The 22879-nt window shown below is 38.4% G+C and overlaps 1 protein-coding gene across 1 annotated transcript in view; it reads right to left on the reverse strand.

The window, feature by feature from the left end:
* Positions 1 to 32: 32 nt before the first annotated feature.
* Positions 33 to 22879, reverse strand: part of LOC139940324 (huntingtin-like) — a 71698-nt gene continuing 48851 nt past the window's right edge. The window contains exons 39-59 of the mRNA XM_071936528.1: positions 22009 to 22142; positions 20687 to 20882; positions 19652 to 19772; positions 18838 to 18960; positions 18086 to 18511; positions 17117 to 17294; positions 16735 to 16800; positions 16235 to 16549; positions 15445 to 15536; positions 14521 to 14750; positions 13145 to 13253; positions 11884 to 12126; positions 9168 to 9323; positions 8179 to 8366; positions 6488 to 6605; positions 5674 to 5819; positions 5303 to 5482; positions 3887 to 4049; positions 3168 to 3328; positions 2350 to 2440; positions 33 to 1486 (exon numbers count right to left, since the gene is read on the reverse strand). Of these exons, the coding sequence (XP_071792629.1) occupies positions 1385 to 1486; positions 2350 to 2440; positions 3168 to 3328; positions 3887 to 4049; positions 5303 to 5482; positions 5674 to 5819; positions 6488 to 6605; positions 8179 to 8366; positions 9168 to 9323; positions 11884 to 12126; positions 13145 to 13253; positions 14521 to 14750; positions 15445 to 15536; positions 16235 to 16549; positions 16735 to 16800; positions 17117 to 17294; positions 18086 to 18511; positions 18838 to 18960; positions 19652 to 19772; positions 20687 to 20882; positions 22009 to 22142 (3538 nt within the window). The 3' untranslated portion in view covers positions 33 to 1384. The remainder of the gene's footprint in view (positions 1487 to 2349; positions 2441 to 3167; positions 3329 to 3886; positions 4050 to 5302; positions 5483 to 5673; positions 5820 to 6487; positions 6606 to 8178; positions 8367 to 9167; positions 9324 to 11883; positions 12127 to 13144; positions 13254 to 14520; positions 14751 to 15444; positions 15537 to 16234; positions 16550 to 16734; positions 16801 to 17116; positions 17295 to 18085; positions 18512 to 18837; positions 18961 to 19651; positions 19773 to 20686; positions 20883 to 22008; positions 22143 to 22879) is intronic.

Consider the following 22879-nt stretch of genomic DNA (forward strand, 5'->3'; position numbering starts at 1 on the left):
GACTGAAACAAGTACATAGTTATCTTTCACAATTAAAATAAATGATCATGGTAGTAATAACAACCACAAGATGAAAGCAGAATTGACAATCAATGATATTTTCTTGACATAGAAAAGTGGAAACAGTGACTAACTTTAAATCTGAGTAATAAAGGAAGCTATTTCAGAAACAAATAATAAGTATACTGTTGTTTTGTATTGCCACCATTTCTGGGTTGTGGCAGCACAATGTTTTGTACACGAGAGCATGGAAAAATCGTTATTTGTAACTTGATATGCAATTTAAGTGGCTTCCTCAATGACTTACACACTTTCATTGACAAGACAGTATAACAAAATTATGTACAATATAATTATTAAAAAATTTAAAATAAAACAGAAAAAGCATACTGAAATTCTGTCATAAAACCTTGTCGATATAACACATTGAGAGATGCTATCGTGCAGTTTCTGCATCTATCACACTTAACTCACCTATTGTCTGCTCAGTATTTAGGATTCAATTTCTGTTCTGTAGTCTATGGGTGCATTCGTTTAGCTTCCCTGGGTCGACCCCGTTGTGCCCCAGTGCGTTCGAATAGCTTTGACGTAATTCCAGGGGCTCACCCGGGTCAGCTTGTGGAGTGGGTCACTTGGGGGTGACCTGAGATGCATGGCATCACCACGAGAGGGCGAGTGTGATCGTTCGATTAGCACTTGTCAGGGGCTCAGCTGAGTGAGCACCGCGGGGTCGACCTAGGGAAGCTAATCGAACGCACCCAATAATTAGAGTCATTGTTCTATACATCATAACTGCCTGTCACGAAAATTGTGTAAATCGATGAAATAGACACCGATTTTTCTACGTATTATTGCACAAAACATTGCGTTGTGACCCACCAATGGTGGCACAGCCACCGGCAGCATAAAGCACTTGCATGTGTGGGCTTAAATGGAACAGTCTACAGTGTTGGCTCACATTTTGGTCACAATGTAAATCCATTCCAAATAATGACTTTATATCATATGAATAAAAACCAGGTTTCAACACATCATTGTGTTATATCCGCATGTATTTTGTGATTTGCCCAATGCATTGAATTTGTACTGAAAATAAAATATAATCAAACCTTATTTATTTCATGTTTTTAATCTGTTCATTACAGATTACACATCTTAGTAATGATTAAAGAACCAGACGGCCAAGTAAAAGAAAACAAGGGATGAGAAATAGAAGTATCAACCGATCCAAGCATAACAGGACAGTCTAAACTAAAAAACCAGCTTCTTAATATAAATTTCACAAATACTGTACAGTACCTTGTGGAAACAGGCTTGGTTTTTGTGGAAGCTGGATATCTGTAAATGATTGTAAAGCTGTGCTTGCTACTGTTATAAGCTGTGTTTACAAACACCCAATAAGTTGTGCATAGACAGGATCAGTAGATGTTGTAGCCGCAGCTTGGAATGTTGACATGAAGGCTCGTTTACTGGATTCTTCAGTCACCTGAAGGAAAACAAACAAACCTTCGTAAAATATCAGAGTAGCCATACAAATGGAAGACTTGATTATTCTTGCGTTGTTCATTGGTTTGAATGCAACATTCTGGGCCTATAGTCACCTGTATCTGCTCATAAGTCATAAGCGCTTCATGTCTGTCTTCATACAATGCTTGCTGACTTTAAGGATACATACAAGCTAGCAGAAATTATTTGCTTCTCTTTGAACTAATTCTGCTTCCGGTAGGTACAACTCTTCAACTACTACTACACGAGTTGTTTTATTGCTTACAGTTATGAAATTGAGCCACTGTTGCATCATCCAACCCTTGATGAATTGTTGACGGGTTTGAGAAAACCAATCTACATTGGCTTCCAGACTATTTACTGCTCGAAAGCAAGCGGATACAGGTACAGATACAGATAACTGCATCCGTTCCTGCCAGCCACTTGTTGGATTTTGTTTCGCAAAATATAGGTACAGACCCATGTGTTATACACTGCATTTTCTCATCGTTTTGCTTGCAAATGACTAACAATTTTCTATCTATATTGAGCACGAAACCAATGAAATAATTTACCTTTCCGTAGGAAATGTTTTTGACCTGGGACAAAGAGACAACTAAAAGTCTGCAAAACAGTTTCCATTTTTCTACAATGTGTATGACCTCCCATATCCATTACTAACGTGTGTGCAAAATAAGATAGTCTCGGATACGCATCCCCTGAACACACAAAGTGTCGACGTATCGGGTACTGTATGTGTATCCGTAGACTTTCGAAACCTCTCTCATAAATATCGTTGGCGACCAACAAAAGCAAAACAGTATCTATCCAAACAAGTTGAAACAACTGACTAATTGACAATACCTGATTGGTGTAGAAGTCCTTGGCAACCACCAGGAAGTATTTCTTGTCAATTGCCTCCAGACGTCCCATTCTGCCTACAATGTGAGGTAATCTAATTATTGATAAGTTAAGGTGTTATCATCTTTATTATGCTTTTCATGTGTTACAATTAATTTATGATAAATTTGTACATCCATCTGTACATTTTGACTGAGAATATGCCTCAAACATGAGTACTTAATTGCGTCCAAAATTTACTTTCTCATTAATCAAACTTTCCAGTTTTTGTTTAATGGCATGACTAATTGATGATTAATCCCCGATGCCAATTTAACATCTGTTAAAGACACTGGATACTATTGATATTTGTCAAAGACCAGACTTTGCGTGTCCCAACATTAGCATAAAATAACAAGCCTGTGCAAATTTGAGCTCAATTGGTCATGGAAGTTGCGAGAAAATGATGAAAGAAAAACACCCTCAGGTGGACGAATTTGTGTGCTTTCAGACAAGAATAAAACAATTCTGGCTAAAAGTCTTTTATTAATTTAGTGAGAAATAACTACTTTCTCAAAATCTATGCTACTTCACAGGGAGCAGTTTCTCACAATGTTTTATGCTATCAACAGCTCTCCAATAGTCGTTACACAGTAAAGTTTTAAGTTAATGTTTGTTTTGAGTAACTACCAAACGGGTAACTTCTCTTTAAATGAGTAATTTATATTTTAGATTAACAAATTACAGCATAAGTTGTTTATAAGTAGGTTTCGGCAGAAGAAGCATTTGAAGAAGAAAAAAAAGCAGTATAAAAACAATATATTGAAATTACAAAAGGATACAGAGCTCGAATCCATGGATTGGTAGAAGCACTGATGAAAAAGCAGGTTAAACTCCATATTGCCATGGCAACTGGTGTACGCTGTGTGAAGTTAGAGAGGGACAGCATCACCCAGTCTCGTACTCCTTGTGGTTGACCCTGACTATGGAGACTACCAAACACCTACATTGTATGGACAGAGTCAAATATTACTGCTTAGACTTACAATCTGTAATCACCCCCACTATTCCCTACGTCAGTACACAACAGCCCAAATAGTGTGCCTGCGATAGGGCACATATATGCACCGATGCACCATATAAGTTTCCATACACATCAATTCTTTTAACTTCTCTAAAGCAAACTAGTAATTAAAACATCAATCCAATGTGAGTGCACATCCAGCATCAACTCCTCATGACTGTTTTCTGAAGAAGAGTGTGGGTTCGAGTCCCTATCGTGACACTTGTGTCCTGAAGCAAGATACTTAACCATGATTGCTTTGTTAAGTTGGGGAGGTATTGCTGTCTGCTCTACCAGTCAGGCTTCTGATGGATGATACCCAAGCCTACATCCGTCTGAACTATAAAGAGGGTAACCCTGATTCAGCCCCAGGAGAAGGTGGCAAAGGCCCTGGAAAAACTTAATTGTAGCCCACACCTTGAAATGGCGTTGGGGCAACTTGCATAAATAAAAAAATTGTGTTTAAATATTTGTAATAAGAAAAGCCTTAAGGTTTACCTTGAAGACCACAGTAGCCATGAGCTGGGGGTGAGGTTGCTGATTGGACAAGAACTCTCCAATCACTTTATTCATAACATCTTGTAATGAGAAGAAATCACTGACACATGCCGGTAGAATCTGAGCCACAGCACGAGCCTCACTGGGGTAACCCTTACGGATTCTAGGTACAAATACAATCAAGTGTCTTCTTTAGATGTTCTAAAACATCCCGGCTTAACATTAGCTTGTAAACTGCAAAAACCTCAGTTTTTAGTTGTAATGTTGATCCTATGTTGTGCTGATGCAATAGCATGCTTACTTTGTCTTTCTTTATTTTATATTGAACAGTATACAAATATTGACTGCTTTGATTGCTACATTGTATGGATAACATTGCTATGTCAGTGGTCTAGTTGGTATGAAACTGCTCTAGAATGGTAGAGGTCGTCAGTTCCAATCACAGTTGAGTATACAGTGCTAACACACATTGGTGTACATGTATATGGGTAAAAACCAAAATTATTAATGCTATGTTAGTTGAAATATGAAGGCTTGATCAGTAAAATACATTCCATACAATGAGTGTATATTCCTTATTAAGTGCTTTGGCTACAATCAATGCTGTTTACCCGAAAGTGTTATGCCAGATTAATAAGGGAATCAATGTGTGGTGAAGAGGTTTTCAACTAGTGGTTTAAACCCAACGAGGCCTGGTTCTTGATAATTTTACCGAGACGAAGTCGAGGTAAATTATCAAGAACCAGGCCTCGGCGGGTTTAAACCACTAGTTGAAAATCGATTCACCACACTTTGATTCCCATTCATAAATACCTTGTTGGTTAAAAGGTGTAATAAAGTAAGAAACTCTGTAAAACTTATCCGTTTCCGAGTGCTTGAGCTCTGTATGTTTCCACCTCCATGGTATGTTCAGTATACATGTTACATGCAATGTACGACGTCCATACGCATGTGTTTTCCAGTTCCGTTCGTGCGCATGCGCGTATAGTCTTGGTGCATTTTCGCTGGTTTTCCTTTCACACACAGCGCGGCCAACTCGCCGACAGCGCCTGCATCGCCCGTAACAAGAAACACCTTGCATCAAGACTAGCGCAGAGTCTCCGCTCACAATCGGTTATAAACACTGGTCATTATGAACGGTTTAAACACCCCCACATGACCCGCTCTCCACCAATAGGAATAGCGAAACTGTCTGAGGTATTTATGAATGCTTAATAAAACACATACGTGCTACATATATGTGAAAAACAGCCACAAGTAAAACATGTGCCTTGTGTGCACTTATAATACCACCAAGCGCCTGGAAGCATTTTTAATGGATTTGCGCTGTATAAATGTGTTTTAGTATTATTATTATTATTATTATTATTATTATCACCAGCAAAACAATAAAAGAAACTTAACAATGTCGCTCACCTATCAAACAAAACTGAAATCCTTTCCATCGCCATGACCTGACTCTCAGGGTCATGTGATTCACATTCTCTTTCTGATTGGTAGTCGGTTCCTTGAGTTTGTTTGTCCTTCTGAGTGTACATACTGGTTAACAGTAGTCCCAATGCTGACATAGCATGAACAGGAGATGGCATACATAGCCTGAAACAAAACCATGGGGTAGTCAATATAATATTGTTCTCATGTCATCACTTCCACCACAACCCTTATTACAGGCTGACCTATTGGTTGCCCAAACTCTTTTTTTTAACATGTGATTTCTTTTAATAATCTTTATAAATTAAGATGCCATTGCTAGTGTTTGAATATCTCAATGCAATAAGAGAGTTTACCTGTCCATACTGAGCTTGGTGAGTACTTCAGCCTCTTGAGTTGAGAGTAAACCAGAGAGGAGTAATCGTTCTAATCCTCTCATGATAGCTTGGTAGACACTAGGTGAAGTAGCTCCATCACTCATTGATGCCATTGATATACAGCTCTGCTTGCAACAACAAAACCACAATATCAACTTCATTGTCACACTTTAAGAGAGCAATATGCAATTACAATTTTGTTCAAAAATCCTTTCTGCTGGCAGCCTGTTTCTGCCAGCAGAACTGATCTACTTTGCATAAAATAAAATAGTAAAACAAGGTGTGTCAAAGAAGGTGCAGAAAGTAAAGAAGGTGTAGAAAGTAAAGAAGGTGCAGAAAGTAAAGAAGGTGCAGAAAGTAAAGAAGGTGTAGAAAGTAAAGAAGGTGCAGAAAGTAAAGAAGGTGCAGAAAGTAAAGAAGGTGTAGAAAGTAAAGAAGGTGCAGAAAGTAAAGAAGGTGCAGAAAGTAAAGAAGGTGTAGAAAGTAAAGAAGGTGCAGAAAGTAAAGAAGGTGCAGAAAGTAAAGAAGGTGTAGAAAGTAAAGAAGGTGCAGAAAGTAAAGAAGGTGCAGAAAGTAAAGAAGGTGTAGAAAGTAAAGAAGGTGCAGAAAGTAAAGAAGGTGCAGAAAGTAATGCCCATCAGTTGTATTGGTAAGTTGGAAACCAATATACACGTACATAGGTTAAGCAGGAAAACTATCGGTTTATGCCAACATAATCTGACCGATGGTCTTTTTTTGGCTGAGAAAAGACTTGTTTTATTTTACAACTTGTCATAAGTTATTTGTTACCTACCTGCATAATGGCCCTTGTAAAGTCAGTACTTTTGATGTAGTTGTAATAATACTCAATGACGTAGAAGGCTATCGTTAACATAGCCAAAGTGTGTCGTTGACTTGCAAGACTACTGCAACTAAACAATACAAACAAATCATTTCATTACAGTATCAAACAATTTCACAAATTTCAAAACTCCCAGACGTTGTCTTGAGAATTTGTGTTGTGGTTTAAAGGTACATACAATAAACTTAACTGCCGCTTTTGGTTACCTTAAGTTGAATAGAAAATGGACAACATCAATTATTGTACAAAAACACCTATTTATTTCTTGATTTCCAACTTACATTGCCTATGATTTGATACTGATTGTGATTTTGAAACTGCGGAAATAAACTGATTGAAACTGATTGATTATCTTCATTATTGTAAAAGGTGAGGTTTTAGGGTGTTTTTTCTTTTTCAGGAAGTGTCGTGGCCGAGCGGTAGAGCACCGAATTCAAACTCTTGTGTTTCTGATTAGCAGAGTGTGGGTTCGAATCCCCAGCCGTAACACTTGTGTTCTTAAGCAAGATACTTAACCATTGCTTCGTCCTTCGGATGGAACGTAAAGCCGTAGGTCCCATGTGTTGTGTAAACACATGTAAAAGAACCCATTACACTTATCGAAAAGAGAAGGGGTTCGCCCTGTGTTCCTGGCTGTGGCTGCTGTACCTGCCGTAGCACCTTGTAAACACATTTAAGGTGCTAAAAGTAGGGTCTCAGAATTCATCACTGCAAGAACCTACATTATCTTTCTGAAAGTTTGTATTTACTCAGCGCCTTGAGTACCTCGTTTGGTAGATACATGCGCTATATAAGACTTCAATATTATTATTGTTATTATTAGGAATTGTTTTATTCCATGTGATTTATGTTTTGATTGTTACAACATTGCTGCCAAAAGTACATATTGACTATTATTAAACTTCAGTTTACATAGGCCCTATCGATGCTTAAAGGAAGGTACACGTTTGGTAATTACTCAAAACAAATATTAACTGAAAGACTGACTTGGTAAGGAGCATTGGAGAGCTGTTGATAGTATAAAACATTCTGAGAAACAGCTCCCTCTGAAGTAGCATAGATTTTGAGAAAGAGGTAATTTCTCACTAAAATAATAAAAGACTTCTGGCTAGAAGTCTTTTATTCCTATCTGAAAGCACACAAATTCGTCCAACAAGGGTGTTTTGTTCTGTTATCATCTCCCAACTCCGATGACCAATTGAGTTAAAATTTTCACAGGTTTGTTACTTTATGCATATATTGAGACACAAAAAGTGAGAACACTGGTCTTTGACAATTACCAATAGTGTACCTTCCCTTTGAATATTATTTTCGCTACATGTACATGCCAAAAATATCAGCTGATGGGGGTTAATTTCCATTTCTTTTTGTAGAACCAAGATTGCACTAGGATGAAATTATCAAAGGTTCCAACCACAATCAGATGTACACTTTTGAAGCATTCAGCCAACTTTGTGTTATTATTATAATGTTATTATAACTTAAGTTAATACTGACTGATGCCAATTATCCCAATAGTCTATGGTAAGTTTGAAGCCATCTAGCAACCCAATAGTCTGCTAGATGCTAGAGTATTTTAATTCCAATAAATGTTAGTAGAGGGTTTTATTGTCAATGATGAAAACCCTAATGTTTGCACTTACTGTGAGTTGTAGTGAAGGTTCCGTGCCACATAATCAGATACTACTGGAATAAAGACATTGATTTCTTGCACAGCATCTGACTCTAGAATGTAGAGGGCTCCATACAAAGCACCTACACGGCTTGGTAGATGTGTACTACGTAGTGTCACCTCAAGAAGCTTACTCACCTTCTCAGACAAGTCCTTCTCCTAATAGAAAAAGGAAAATCACAAATACAGACTAAACTTACTCAAACTTGACAATCATCAAATGTTTTCATTCTTTCCACAGCAAAACATAAACTTGTTTCTTTAATAACAATGGCCAGATAATCAAAACATCCACAAGATAATAGTGTAGACTCATACATGTCATACAAACACTTGTTTTTATTAATAGTTTGTTTTTCTACAAAATATGAGAAGTTATTTCAAAAAGGGTTTATGGGTAGGTTCCCTTGATGAATAATAAAGCAACGGTGGTATGTAGTGTGTACTCACCAGGCCTAGGATGGCTGCAGCTGCCAAGCAATGTGATTGTAATCAACAATGGGCAAAGTGAGTAAATGGATGTAAGTCGGTTGAATTATAGTGTGTACTCACCAGGCCTAGGATGGCTGCAGCTGCCAAGCAATGTGATTGTAATCAACAATGGGCAAAGTGAGTAAATGGATGTAAGTCAGTTGAATTATAGTGTGTACTCACCAGGCCTAGGATGGCTGCAGCTGCCAAGCAATGTGATTGTAATCAACAATGGGCAAAGTGAGTAAATGGATGTAAGTCGGTTGAATTATAGTGTGTACTCACCAGGCCTAGGATGGCTGCAGCTGCCAAGCAATGTGATTGTAATCAACAATGGGCAAAGTGAGTAAATGGATGTAAGTCGGTTGAATTATAGTGTGTACTCACCAGGCTTAGGATGGCTGCAGCTGCCAAGCAATGTGATTGTAATCAACAATGGGCAAAGTGAGTAAATGGATGTAAGTCAGTTGAATTATAGTGTGTACTCACCAGGCCTAGGATGGCTGCAGCTTTACATATTCCAGGCACAGCATATTGAGTAACAAGTTCATCTTCTACCGGATGATTCTTATTCACTTCAAGGAGTGTATCAAACATCCACTCATACTGACCTCGCTGTGTAAACACATCCGATATCACTAACACCTAATGAGGAAGGAAACAAAACAACTTCTTATTCTTCATATGGATTGCAAAAACTAATACTGTTGGGAGTCCGGGAATCAAATCCTCAAGTGCAAGTATCCAATTCTCAAGTACTTGAGAGGCCAAGAAGCCCGTTGATCAGTCCAAAGTACCGAGTCTGAGTTATATATCATACACATACCTAGGGAATACAATATGCAATATTCTCTATCACCTTTACTAATATAATAAATAATAATAATAATAAGACTTGTAATGCGCACGTATCCACCCTGCTGGGTGTTCAAGGCACAGAAAAACCAACAAACAAAACAAAGAAAAACAGACACAACAAAATGAATCCTTGAAAACTGTGACATAAGATAAGTTTTGAGAAGAGATTTGAATGTTGTGGTACAAAGACAAGATCTAAGATTAAGTGGTAGAGAATTCCAGATGCGTGGCGCAGCTGAAGAAAAAGACCTGTCTCCCCATGAGTGCTGAGACTTGGGTTCGATGAGAAGAAGCATATGGTACTTGATTGCAGATTTCTTGATGGAGTATAAACTTGAAGAAGTTCAGAAATATAGTGGGGAGACTTGCCATTAAGTGCTTTGTGGACAATGAGCATCAGCTTGAAGATGATTCGTTAAGAGATAGGGAGCCAGTGTAGTTGTTTCAGAATGGGGGTGATGAAACAGGATTTCTTAGACATAGTCACAATGCGAGCAGCAGTATTTTGGAGGCATTGAAGACGGGAAATCTGGTTCTTAGGAAGACTGTAGAGAAGAGCATTGCCATTGTCAAGGCCAGAAGTAACAAATGCATGAATGACCTTTTCAGTAGCACTTTTGTCCAAGTACTTACGAATCTTACCAATATTCCTGATGTGGTATGATGACAGACGAACGATGTTGTTGATTTGTGGTTGAAGTGTCATCGATGAATCAACCATAACCCCCAAGTTCCGAGCTTGCAGCGAGGGAGTTATCTGAGCATCACCGATGGAAATGTATGGCACTGAAACCTTTGTTAACTGTTGACGTGACCCAAATAGAAGGAACTCTGTCTTATCATCATTTAACTTCAGGAAGTTTTGTTGTGTCCAACATCGAATCTCTTGGATGCATTTCTCAAGTCTTGCAATAGATGCATTGGCGTTTTCTTGAGAAGATTTAAACATGATGTATAGCTGAGTGTCGTCTGCGTACACATGGTAATTCAGATTGAATTTCAGGATGATGTCACGAATCGGTAAAGTGTACAGTGTAAACCACTGCGAGCCGAGTACGGACCCCTGTGGCACAGAGTAGTTCAAAACAACAGGGTCCGATATCGCGGTGTCAATACATACATGCTGAGTTCTGTTGTGGAGATACGATTTGCACCAAGCTAGGGCTGTGTCCTCTATGCCAAGGTGATTCTGGAGCGAGAGAGAAGGATGTTGTGATCAACAGAGTCAAACGCAGCACTCAAGTCTAGCAGGACTAGTGCTGTTAGGTTACCACTGTCCATTGCAGAAAGAATATCGTTGCTCACATGGACTAGTGCAGCTTCTGTCCCATGGAAAGGCTTGTATGCTGACTGAAACACGTCGGACAGGTTGAAAGCATGAATGTGATCATTTATTATAACAATACATCGTAGCAATGAACTATTACTAATACCCTTGGGTCGATTTCACAAAAACTTAAGACTACTACTAACTTAGGACTAGTCCTAGGAGATATTGAAAACATATGGCCAGTCCTAAGTTAGGATGAGTAACTCGTCCTAGCTCAAGATAAGACTAGAGTCTTAACTCTTTGTGAAATCCACCCCTGGTCACACAAAGACGCCTATTCTACTACATTGGAAAAAGTGGTCAAGAGCGTGGCCAATCATGGGCCAAATGTAGGAGGATGGCCATGAGCATGGTTTGGTTTGGAAGCTGCAGTCTCTCCCCACGTTTATTTTGAACTTGGTCAAAATAAGTGTAGCCGGGTCGCGGCCAACAATAAGCCGGGCAAAGTTATAGTGGCAACGCCATTATCGTACAACCAGCATCGTAGCATCGTGATGGGATCTCTATCGTCGTAATAAAAACGCAGCACAGTGGCAACTATTTTGAAGTAGAAACCACCGCTTGGTCAGCATTGCTCTAGGTGTTATCGTAGTGGCAGCGAGTCAGCAACACTTTTTATGTAGAAGCAGTACAGTCGTGATGTAGTCTTTAATTTGCCAATTTACTGAATTTTGATGGCGATAGTGCCCCAACTTGATACCTCTTGAGATCGGGTGATCAGCGAGGTATTGTAGGGTCACAGAGCTGTGTGATCAGGCTATTATACATGTACATGTAGATACCTAAAGTGTTATTTAAAGGGTGAGAACACGTACAAGCACAGCTAATGAAAGGATTTGATCTAGATCCTTATCAACAGAGATACTCAATGGTAAGTTTAAACATCTACTCTAGAATGCACTCAGTTGAGGGCTACTTATCCATGTGAGGTGCTTCTGTGTTGTTTGCTTCATGTTCACACAAAATATCAAAATAAATTTTAAAAAGACCTTACAGAGCGTAATATGAAACACTAACCGATTTGACAGTCTCACATATCAGCATAAGTGGTGTCCGTGGGACAGCCATTGGTGATAACCACTGACCATACAAGCCCTCTAGGAACATCAGACAGGAATGGACATCCAAGTTACCAGGCACTCTGACAGGTGACGTACGGATTGGTCCAGTTACATCACCATTCTCATCTAGTATTTCAGCCTCTTCATCCACCATTGGAGGAAGCATGTTGTTAATAGCCCATATGCCATGTACAGATATCTAAGGACAAACAACAGTGCATTATCGCATGTAACAAATCTCTTTGGATTGCTAATGCTATGTAGACTGTGCAAGTCTTGTTAACAGTACATAGTACAGGTTTAAAATAAAAAGTTTCACGAAATACACAAATAGTTTTTAATTATTATAAAAACAAAATTAAAATTCTGGGACAATGATCTTTACTATTTAGAAACCCCTTTTTTAAATCTACGCCCGAATATGTGCAACTACGGAAAGCTTGTTTGTACGCATTAAATCGACGTGTGACGCAGTTTACAGACGGTAGACACTGTTGGTGATTGTCAAAGACCAGTCTTCTCACTTGGTGTATCGCAACATATGCATAAAATAACAAACCTGTGAAAATTTGAGCTCAATCGGTCATCGAAGTTGGAGATAATAATGAAAGAAAAAACAAGCTTGTTACACCAAATTGTGTGCTTTCTGATGCTTGATTTCAAAACCTCAAGTTCTAAATCTGAGGTCTTGAAATCAAATTTGTGGAAAATTACTTCTTTCTCAAAAACTACCTAACTTCAGAGGGAGCCGTTTCTCTCAATGTTTTATACTATCAACCTCCACTAATAACTCATTACCAACTAAGGTTTTATGCTAAAAATTATTTGAAGTGTCCACTGCCTTTAAAGAGCACACTTATGCCTCAATGACCAATGGACCAATGGAAAGGCTTTTCATATCGCCCCACCAAAACAAGCGTTTACATAAGTTTCATGATAGGAAGTGGGCACAATTTTAATTCTTAGGTTTTCTGTGATATATTGTTGAATTGGTTTTCCTTTTATATTGTACATTTCATGTTCCCAACATGTGGTCATAACCCAAGTTAAGCTACAATAATTGATAAAACCAGATCTCACACATGTAAAACTCTATATGGTTGAGACAACAATGGTCATTGAAATAAGAGCAAGACTTCTATTGTGGAGAGGGCAGGTACAACTTAATTATCACAGTACATGTACATTCATCTGATTAGTTCAATCTAGAGACTTACCCTTGCCAAATCAAAGTTTGTTGAGTCACATTCTTGTTCTAGGTTATTCATGTACATATCAGCCATGCTATCCAACTCATTAACAGGCCTCTGGATTGATGCATTCACTCTATATCAGGGACAAAAACAAATCATATTTAGTTAGTCAACAGTTGGTTTAGGATGTAGTATTATTCATTTCATTTGAAATTATCCACAAGTTTAGTAGATATACCTTAGTTTGTTGAAAAAGATACCGTTTCAAGAAATTATTTCATGTACAATTTGACTGTTTGATTTGAAATGAAAATCTTCATGTGCTATAGTTTAGCTGTACTTGCTCAAACAAAGTAAGTTGGTTCATAATGGTGACAACTATTTACCTTCATAGAAAACCCAAGAGAGTTAGAATAAAAGCAGGGAAACAGTAACAAAAATGGTTTCCTCTTACATTCTCAGTTGAACTTTTCATCTCTGTCTTATCTTAAGGAGCGTCTTCAGACGTCACACCACTTACGGCACTTTGAGGATGTCTTTATTTTATTACTTGAAATAGATTATACTTAAATGCACTGGACACTATTGGTAATTGTCAAAGGCTAGTCTTCTTGCTTGGTGTCTCTCAAACATATCGGAAAATAACAAATCTGTGAAAATTTGAGCTCAATCGGTCGTCGAAGTTGCGGGATATTAAAGCCATTGGACCCTTTCGGTAAACAGTGTTGTCCAAGGCCCACACTTTGTGTACCACAACTTCTATATCAAATAACAAACCTGTGAAAATTTAGGCTCAATCGGTCATCGGAGTCGGGAGAAAACAACGGGAAAACCCCTCCTTGTTTCCGCGCGTTTCGCCGTGTCATGACATGTGTTTAAAAAAAATCTGTAATTCTCGTTAACGAGAATTTATATTGTTTCGCTGTTTTCTCAAAAAGTAAAGCATTTCATGGAATAATATTTTAAGAGAAGTCTTTCACCATTGCCTTCTGTAAACCCTGTAAATTATTTGTAAATCTGTGAACTTTTATTTTTTGTCCTGAACCGAAAGGGTCCAATGGCTTTAATGAAAGAAAAAAACACCCTTGTTGAACCATGGTCACACGAATTTGTGTGCTTTCAGTTGCTTGATTTTTGAAAACCTCAAATGCTAAATCTGAGGTCTCAAACTCAAATTCATGGAAAATTACTTTTTTCTTGAAAACTATGTCACTTCAGGGGGCGCTGTTTATCTCACAATGTTTTATACTATCAACAGCTCCACGTTACTCGTTATCAAGTAAGGTTTTTATGCTGATAATTACTTTGAGTAATTACCAATAGTGTCCACTAGTTTTTTCCCCCCAAAAGTGTATATATTTTCCAAAAAATTGAATTGAATTGAAGAGAAGTGTATATACGTTTTAGAAGCCATTGCCTGGATTTCCCTTTCTACCACCCAGCGTAGCGCCAATAACTTCTTTCCTTTGGGTGTTTTGAGGAATGGCAGGACTTTATGGCCATGTCGAGGTATTTGCTGATAGCTGCTGTTAGTAGGGTTACCAGGCTGTGGGCGGAGCATACTGTTGACTAGCAGGGAGGATATGGTACGAACTGCAAGACAGATGGACTGACTGTGCTCAATTTCCTCCTATGGATAAGATACAAAAATATACGTTGTGTTTGTTTCAATGAACATTGCATTGACGTTTACATACAACTATGGTACACAATTAGTGCGAGGACCCAGTTTTCACTGCGTGGTAATGACTGGGTTGGTAGCTGGCGCTGTCAAGGGACAGAGTGTTAACAGCAACAGTCAACATTCAGGGTACTTAACATACATTCTACAAAGGACCACCCCTGACATTAAGTCAGAACTGTCCTGTATTTCTCAAGATAACTCAACCTACCACTGACCAACTCAACTTGCATCAGCTTCATAACGATAAACTGTCCACTGAATCAAGTCACTTTTGAGATGAGTTTATGTACACCGCTTCTCCAAACCACAAGTATAAACATGGGTCTGTGCATCTAAACACAATGCTTATGCTAAATCTAGCCCGATAGCTTTACACTCTTCCAGTCAAGTTTAAGATTTAGCGCCAGGTCCTTTTCTTCAGTTGTATGCAAGCAATTATGCTGCATGCAACATGCTGGACTGTAATAATAACAAGTTACATCAAAAGGGAAAACAGAAGGGAAAAAAAAAAGTCGCATGGAAAGTGCAGAGATGGGCAATCAAAAACTATTGAAACCTGCATAAATGCGATGCGCAGTGTTACTCAAGTAATCAGTACGAATGAGATTATTGGAAGCTATGAGGATATTGTTACTCCTACCTCTGGAGCTATGTCCTCTGCGATGACAGGAGCCGTAAACACTCCCAATAACCCTGCCCAAGTCTCTTCAAATTGCTGTCTAGATGTCCAACCTGTAAACCAATCATCATAGTCATGTATCACTTTCATGTATCTGTCGCATTTCTAGCCATTTCTAGTGCCAAGGTTTGTAACGACCACCAACAATCATCAGTCAGATTGTCTGATAAGTATTTACTCAAGTTCATTAAGCTGTTTCAATCATAACTCTGGGCAAAATATATTGTAGAACAAAACAATCTATGTTCTCTATATAGCCAGTTGGTATTTTTAGTACAGCAAATACTTACAGAGATTAATTACTACATACATAGGGTGCGTTCGTTTAGCTTCCCTGGGTCGACCCCGGTCTGCCCCGGTACGTTCGATCCGAATAGCTTTGACGGGGCTCACCCGGGTCAGCCCCCAGTGCCCTGCTTGTGGAGTGGGTCACTTGGGGTGACCTGAGGTGCATGCCGTCACCACGAGAGGGAGAGTGTGATCGTTCGATTAGTACTTGTCAGGGGCTCACCCGAGTGCGCACAGCAGGGTAGATCCAGGGAAGCTAAACGAACGCACCCATTGTATGTGTACTTGAAGGCACATGACCAAGTCGGTTGTTATGCTACTATATATTTTGAATAGTTAACCATTCTGTGCAGTGCCTTTAACAACAGCCTTATTAATTTGAAATCAGAAGGTTGGAGTGACAAGGTGAAAACATCTTTACAATGCACAACAAACAAGAATCTAAATGTGCCGATGGACTGACCGATGGCATTAGTTCTGATGACAAACTCCTTCAAGACTTCTTTCTCCTTAAGGTATTCCATGGGCAGTGGTGGCATCTCAACTGACCCTTCCCTAGGGCTGGGAGTCCAACCCAGCTTGCAGGCATATGGAGGAGTACGTGCATAGCTATTGACCAAGGGCAACCTGGCCAGACTGATCACTACATTCCTTAAGGGCTTTCTCAGGAACTGAGGGAGAAGCTCAAGTGAGTTGTATCCATTGGAGGTTTGTGAGTATTGAAAGCTGATTAGAAGTTCTGAAATCTGCTGACAGGCAGTCTGCATATCTTGATGTTCTGTCATTTCAGAAAAAGAAGAGACAAAAACACAAAACAAACATTTAATACAAGTTTGTATACATTTATATTCACTTTCATCTAATCAGGATTACAAAAAGAGAGCTTCCATTTTCAAAGCTTTTTTTGTAAACAGGTATAAGTTTTCCTGATTCTGCATCTCATGTAATGTGATACACACTAACCTTTTAATGTACTCTGCTGCTCAACTATAACATCAACTGAGGAAAACGGCTTCCTTTGGGGGTTCACTGAAATAAGGTCAAAAATATCAACAACTCATTACTCATATTAACCACAGTTTAGTAAAATATAAAGAATCATCACAATTGTGACATCGTTATCATAAATAAAATTTGCAAGTGACTTTAAATATTGATGCCTCTTTCAGGTAATAACACTTTTTCCTTGTAAGGATGCTCGCATACGAAGAGGAAAATAGCATTTCATTAAATCTGAACCTTTGATGATTAAAGGACACAGTTCAAATGTTTTCTTAAAGGTAAGCACTTGACTACAATATGTACTTTGAATAGTTATCACATTTTGAGGTTTTAGGTCACAAACCTTTTTTGACGATCTGATGAACACAACCAATGGCAGAGCATGCCCATGTCATGTGATCTGTTGAGCCTATCACAGTGAAGAGTTGCTGGTTTTGTAGGCAGGCTGACATACATTCTAATGCTATGACTACATTCTGGGATGAGACGTTTAATCCATGGGTCAATGCCCAGCAAGTTACCTGTCATAACAAGTCATCGTTTAGTATTATTCACGAGAGTTTCTTTACACCATGATGCTGTTTTAATATTCACTACCAAAATAGAGACTTATGGCAATAGAATCTTAAGGTACCCTCAAAGGAATTCTTAGGAGAGAGTTTTCCATAAGGAATTGTGTATACAACAAAATGGGAGGATGTTGCGTACAAAGGAAAGAATGACAACAATATCTACAAAGATGCACCATGGCAATGTGTACTCAATGTATGCACACCATATAATAATAATAATAATAATAATAATAATAACACAGCACTTATAAAGGCGCGCTAAATCTGGTGAAAAACCATTCAAAGGCGCCAGTCAAGATGGAAAGAGGGAAAATTCTCAAGTGTTGGGGAAAGCAAGTGTGAACAGGTGTGTCTTAAGTTGATGCTGAAAGATGGAGATGTCATGGATTTTCCTGAGGTTTTCAGGGAGTGAAGTCCAGAGCCTGGGTGCTGTAATGGAAAAACCCCTGTCCCCGTAGCTGGCTAGACGAGACCGGGGAACAAGGAGCATGTTGCTGGTGAATCTAAGACCCGGTCTTGTAGTACGGGGAATCAACAGGTTTTGAATATAGAGTGGGGCTGAACCTTGGAGTGCCTTGAAAGGGAGAATGATTTTTTTGAATTTGATGCGTTGTTTGATGGGAAACCATATCAGTCGACTGTACACCAATAGTTAACTGTAAGTCATTTTTCCCTAAAGAGGAAATTTCATTTGATTAAAAATGATTACAATTATTATAATTTGCATTGATATGACTTACCTCCAGACATGTGACTGCTAATCTAGCTATATCTATTTCAGCATGACTAGGTATGACCATTTCTAGTAATCTCATAGCACTTAGGTATTTAACCAATGCTGAGGCTAACTCATGTACTCGATGGCTCCATTCTCCATCTTGCATTAAAGATGTCAATCGACCCCTTTGTGTCCTGTCTGAATCAAGCCTAGAATCCATCCTTAAGATCTTATGTCCTGATGGCATGATTGAGATGAGAGTATGAACATGACTCAGGAGAGTATTACAAGAAGCCTGTAGCATTGGATCCAATGGAGCTTCCTTCTTGGGAGATCCTCGTGATTCAGGAGGAACAGTAGCACAACCTTTGTAACCTTGGGGATGAAGGGATCTTGTCCGCTGTAATCCAACGAGGAAGCAGTCTTCTAGAAGAGGGTAACTGAAGTCCTGAACAAAAGATTAAGACCAAATTTGTAAACATTTAGCAATAAATAAAATGAAAATACAAAATTCACATTTTTTCAATTTCAGAATCCAACATGTGAGCAAAATCATGACTTTGGTGAAATGGGGAAACAATTGCATGTATTACCTGACCTCATTTACAGGCTCTATGGTTTAATGTGTTATCAAAAGCATAAAGCAATTATCAGTCCAATATGTCAATGAATATCCACGACAGGATTCTGTGCATCAAGTCTATAAACAACAGCATTTCAATGTAGTGCATTTGATCACTACATTTAAGTCATGAAAGTGTAATTGGTATATACCTCTGTCATCATAGTGGCTAGTATGTCCTCATATGGTAAATAAGCTAGAAGTAGCGAACACTCTCTTGCTGAGGCAGTTGTTTGACCAAAACAACCTTGTTGGACCACCGACAGAAACCATTCCTACAACCAAAGAAAAAGTCATCAACCACAAAAACACAAAGTAAACATTTAAATGTGCAGGGATTTGTAATTGTTGAAGCACTGTTTAATAAATGTATCAGTACAGTGCTTCTGCAATGTTCCTAGATTGATTGCACATTGATGTTTGTTTTCTTAAGATCTATTGGTAACATGATGATTAAATTATGACTGACTTCATCAATATGAAACTGAATAATGTAGTCAAAAAGTATCCAATGAAGCATATCAACGGGAAATGCTCTTTTGGAGGATATTATTTCAGGATTGAGGCAAGTTATTTTGCAAAACTGAAGCATTCCTACTTTAAAGATTGCGTTGTAATGGGCATGTACTGGAGTTAATGTTCAACTACAATGTACCAATTACTAACTGGTTGGTTTTAGAGAAGAATACTTGTTTATTTCATGAAGCTATATCGATGTCGTGAGTATGGCATGTAGTATTACATGTGTATCTGGAATCGATCAACCTGCCTGCAAGGGGCAATCTCAAAAGTGTGCTTTCATATTTGTCAATAACCTAGACAAATATAATTGGCAGCCAGCGAGGTGTCAAGTTTCCTTAAAAGGGAATTTAGAAGGTACTGAGGTAATACTTCATTAAGTAACAAATGAAGTCATTGATGACATGTATGATGAAAGGTATCTTACCAATCTCTATGTAAACTGACCTTATTAGGAATAACTGATGTAAGATCTGTGTAGGGTCTGTTGGTTGAGGGAGAAGTTGTAGTATCCTGGTGTGAGATTGCAGTCTTAAACCGTGTCAGTAGAGAGCTTAACCTAGGATGTCTAAACAAACACAAACAACAACAACACAAAATAAACAATCAAACATTAGTAACAATAAGTTTCAGTATTTATTTGAAATTAAAGTATTGGATTGAAAAGAATAGAAATAACATGTTGTTTTGGTTGATGAAGGTTTGATAGGGAAACTAATTACCTTTCTCATACTCATATTCTGTTTCTTTTTCTGCAGAAAGCATAGGGACCTCATCTAACATGTCTAAAAGTATTATGTGATCCCCTCTATAATAGTAATAGTTGTATAGCACAGTTTACAATAAGGGAATAAATTAGTGGTACATGTAGGCAATCTCGCACATTCTTTTAAAACCAGCAAGGTCATGGTAATGCGATAAAGCACCAACCAGAAGGCCATGACCCTGAAATGTTTAAAACAACATTTAAGATCGAGTACCATAAAGCTTGCATGCAAATCCTATGTTTAAACACTTCTTGTTGTATTTATAACACCACTTAAACACCCCCATGTGACACCCTCATGTGATGTGGACCAACAAAACTGTCTGGAGTATTTATGAATAACAGATTAATGGGCTTCACATTAGTGAAAAATATTAATTAAAAAAAAAAATGTTTGGTAAAAAATCAGACACCGCATATAAAAAAATAAAAATAAATCACAAGCAAAGTTTCCATCAAGTCTAAAACTTAAAATCATCCATATACAAACATGACCGTTCATACATGTACATGTATGGTACTACATGGTGTTTATGTTATGTAAAGTATGAAACTATTGAGAGTTTGCTGACATCAAATGTCTTCTGTTAGACAATTGATGGTCATGGTTTTAGTTTTTATTTACGAGCAAAATACACAATAAAAATGTGATGTGATTTGTCCCACTTCTATATAAATCTTAATGACTGAGGAGGGAGTTAAATGACTGTCATTACCTTTGAGACAGCTTATGTGTAGTCATATACTCTTCCAGTTTGCACAGTTCTTCTGCTGATAGCTGAGCAGCACTTTCATGTAGACCACCTGCTAGTAACATTTCAACCCTCCTACATGCAATGGAGTCACACAGACGAGCAATGGCCAGTTGGTGAGTGTTGAGGAAACGCTCAATCAGTATTGTGAGTAGAACACCTGAATCGTAATTAGGATACTCATTAGAGCCTTAAGCAACAACTCTCTACGAGAGAATCACATACTCAATGGTAAAACATTCCATACAAGAATGTTTTGTTTAAACAATTTAAGAAAACAAATAACACAAACCAGATGAAGTATTGTCTTGAAGGATTATAGATGATTTATTCTTGGAGGGTGTGAACCTATTTACAATATTATATTGGAATGTCCTGGTGCAGAAGGTTAGCATAAGGTACAGATCTCTAGTGTTCTAATGTTGCTCATGGCAATTGTATCCTGAAAAGGCAAGACACAAAAAGACAAAAGCTACATGTATGTGTCTGTATTTAATGTCTGATTCACGACTACCATTAAGAATACTATGATTTGTATTTGTTTGTTCAGAAGTTTAGGAGAAACCATTTAGGCACATGGTTTGTAAACAAACTGGTATCATTGCATAAACATGTACCAATGCATAAACATGTACCAATGCATAAACATGTACCAGTGCATAAACATGTACCAATGCATAAACATGTACCAATGGATTAACATGTACTATTGCATAAACATGTACCATTGCATAAACATGTACCAATGCATAAACATGTACCAATGCATAAACATGTACCAATGCATAAACATGTACCAATGCATAAGCATGTACCAATGCATAAACATGTACCAATGCATAAACATGTACCAAGGCATAAACATGTACCGATGCATAAAACATGTACCTCTACACACCAGAAGTTGATTCATAAGCACAGTCTTAAGGCCGAGTCACACTGCAGCGATAACGAGAACGATAACGATCATGACCCAAAGAGAACACTATTGGTTGAATTGCTCCACGCAGACTACGCACATGCCCATTCAATGAATAGAAAGCGTTCTCTTGTTCTCAATGTGACTCAGCCTTAAGTTCATGGCCCTTTTCGAAATCACGGCTTTGACTTTGGATGCGGCTTGAGGCTCCTTTCTCTCATCTGAAGTCCTGAGCGCGTGTACGCAAAGCACAAGCAAATGTCAAAACAACCGCTATCTTGAGCCAAATCCAAAGCCAAAGCCATCGTTTCTAAAAGGGCCCGAAAAGAAGGACTCTAAAGATGGTTATTTCTGCAAGATGATTCACCTGATTGGCTGAGATGTATGCCTTGAAGACACTGTAGAGTAAGTTTAACCAGACAGGGATGAGAGAAGTGAACAAATCTCAGATTAACAGCTCGCAGGAACAGACCACTAGCAGCAGAATTACGATGGATTGCACTGAGAAAACAAACATTCAAGTGGTTTCATTATTTTGATAGTAATTCAAATGATGCTTTCTGAAGCCTGTTAAATCTTGCAGGAAGGAATAGAAGGAGCTCGAACGACCCTCAAAACCGCAGAGTAACAAAAGAATACCCTGACAATGCCCCTGTCTAACCAGTGGAAAAAGATAGAAGACCTCCAGCTGGACGGCCGATTAGCGAGCAGGATTAGATTTCTTTGTACAGAACGTGCGGTACCGCCGCTCTGCACCGTTGCCTTTGTGTAAAGTTGAATCATTGGAGACAAGAATTGTGAATACACACATTTTCATTTACTATTTGAGGTGTTTCACTGAAAAATCATGGCATATTTGTTCATTTTTTGTGACTTTCCGGTCACTAGCCGCTAGCCGTGGTTCAAAATTTGTGTATAAACACCCGAGGGTGGTTGGTATTCAATTGTTTTTCGATTTGGTGAGCACAAGTGTACACAATTTTTATCAGGTATCAAAAAAGTTGTTTTTCTGTGTCATATCCATACGACATACGACACCATGGTTGAGTGAAGAACCAAGTGCGCACACGCAAACTCACATACTCCAGGTCGCCCATTGTCTGTATAAGGTATGTGGGTGATTACGAGGTGTTGTTAAACGACCGCGATACCGCACGTTCGACTTTTGATGTCCCTTCGTTCGAGCTCCTTCTATTCCTTCCTCTATGGTTACATGTAGATGTCAAAATCAATTTCCA

The sequence above is a fragment of the Asterias amurensis genome, chromosome 8 (genome assembly GCF_032118995.1).
Source record: "Asterias amurensis chromosome 8, ASM3211899v1".
NCBI lineage: Eukaryota > Metazoa > Echinodermata > Asteroidea > Forcipulatida > Asteriidae > Asterias > Asterias amurensis.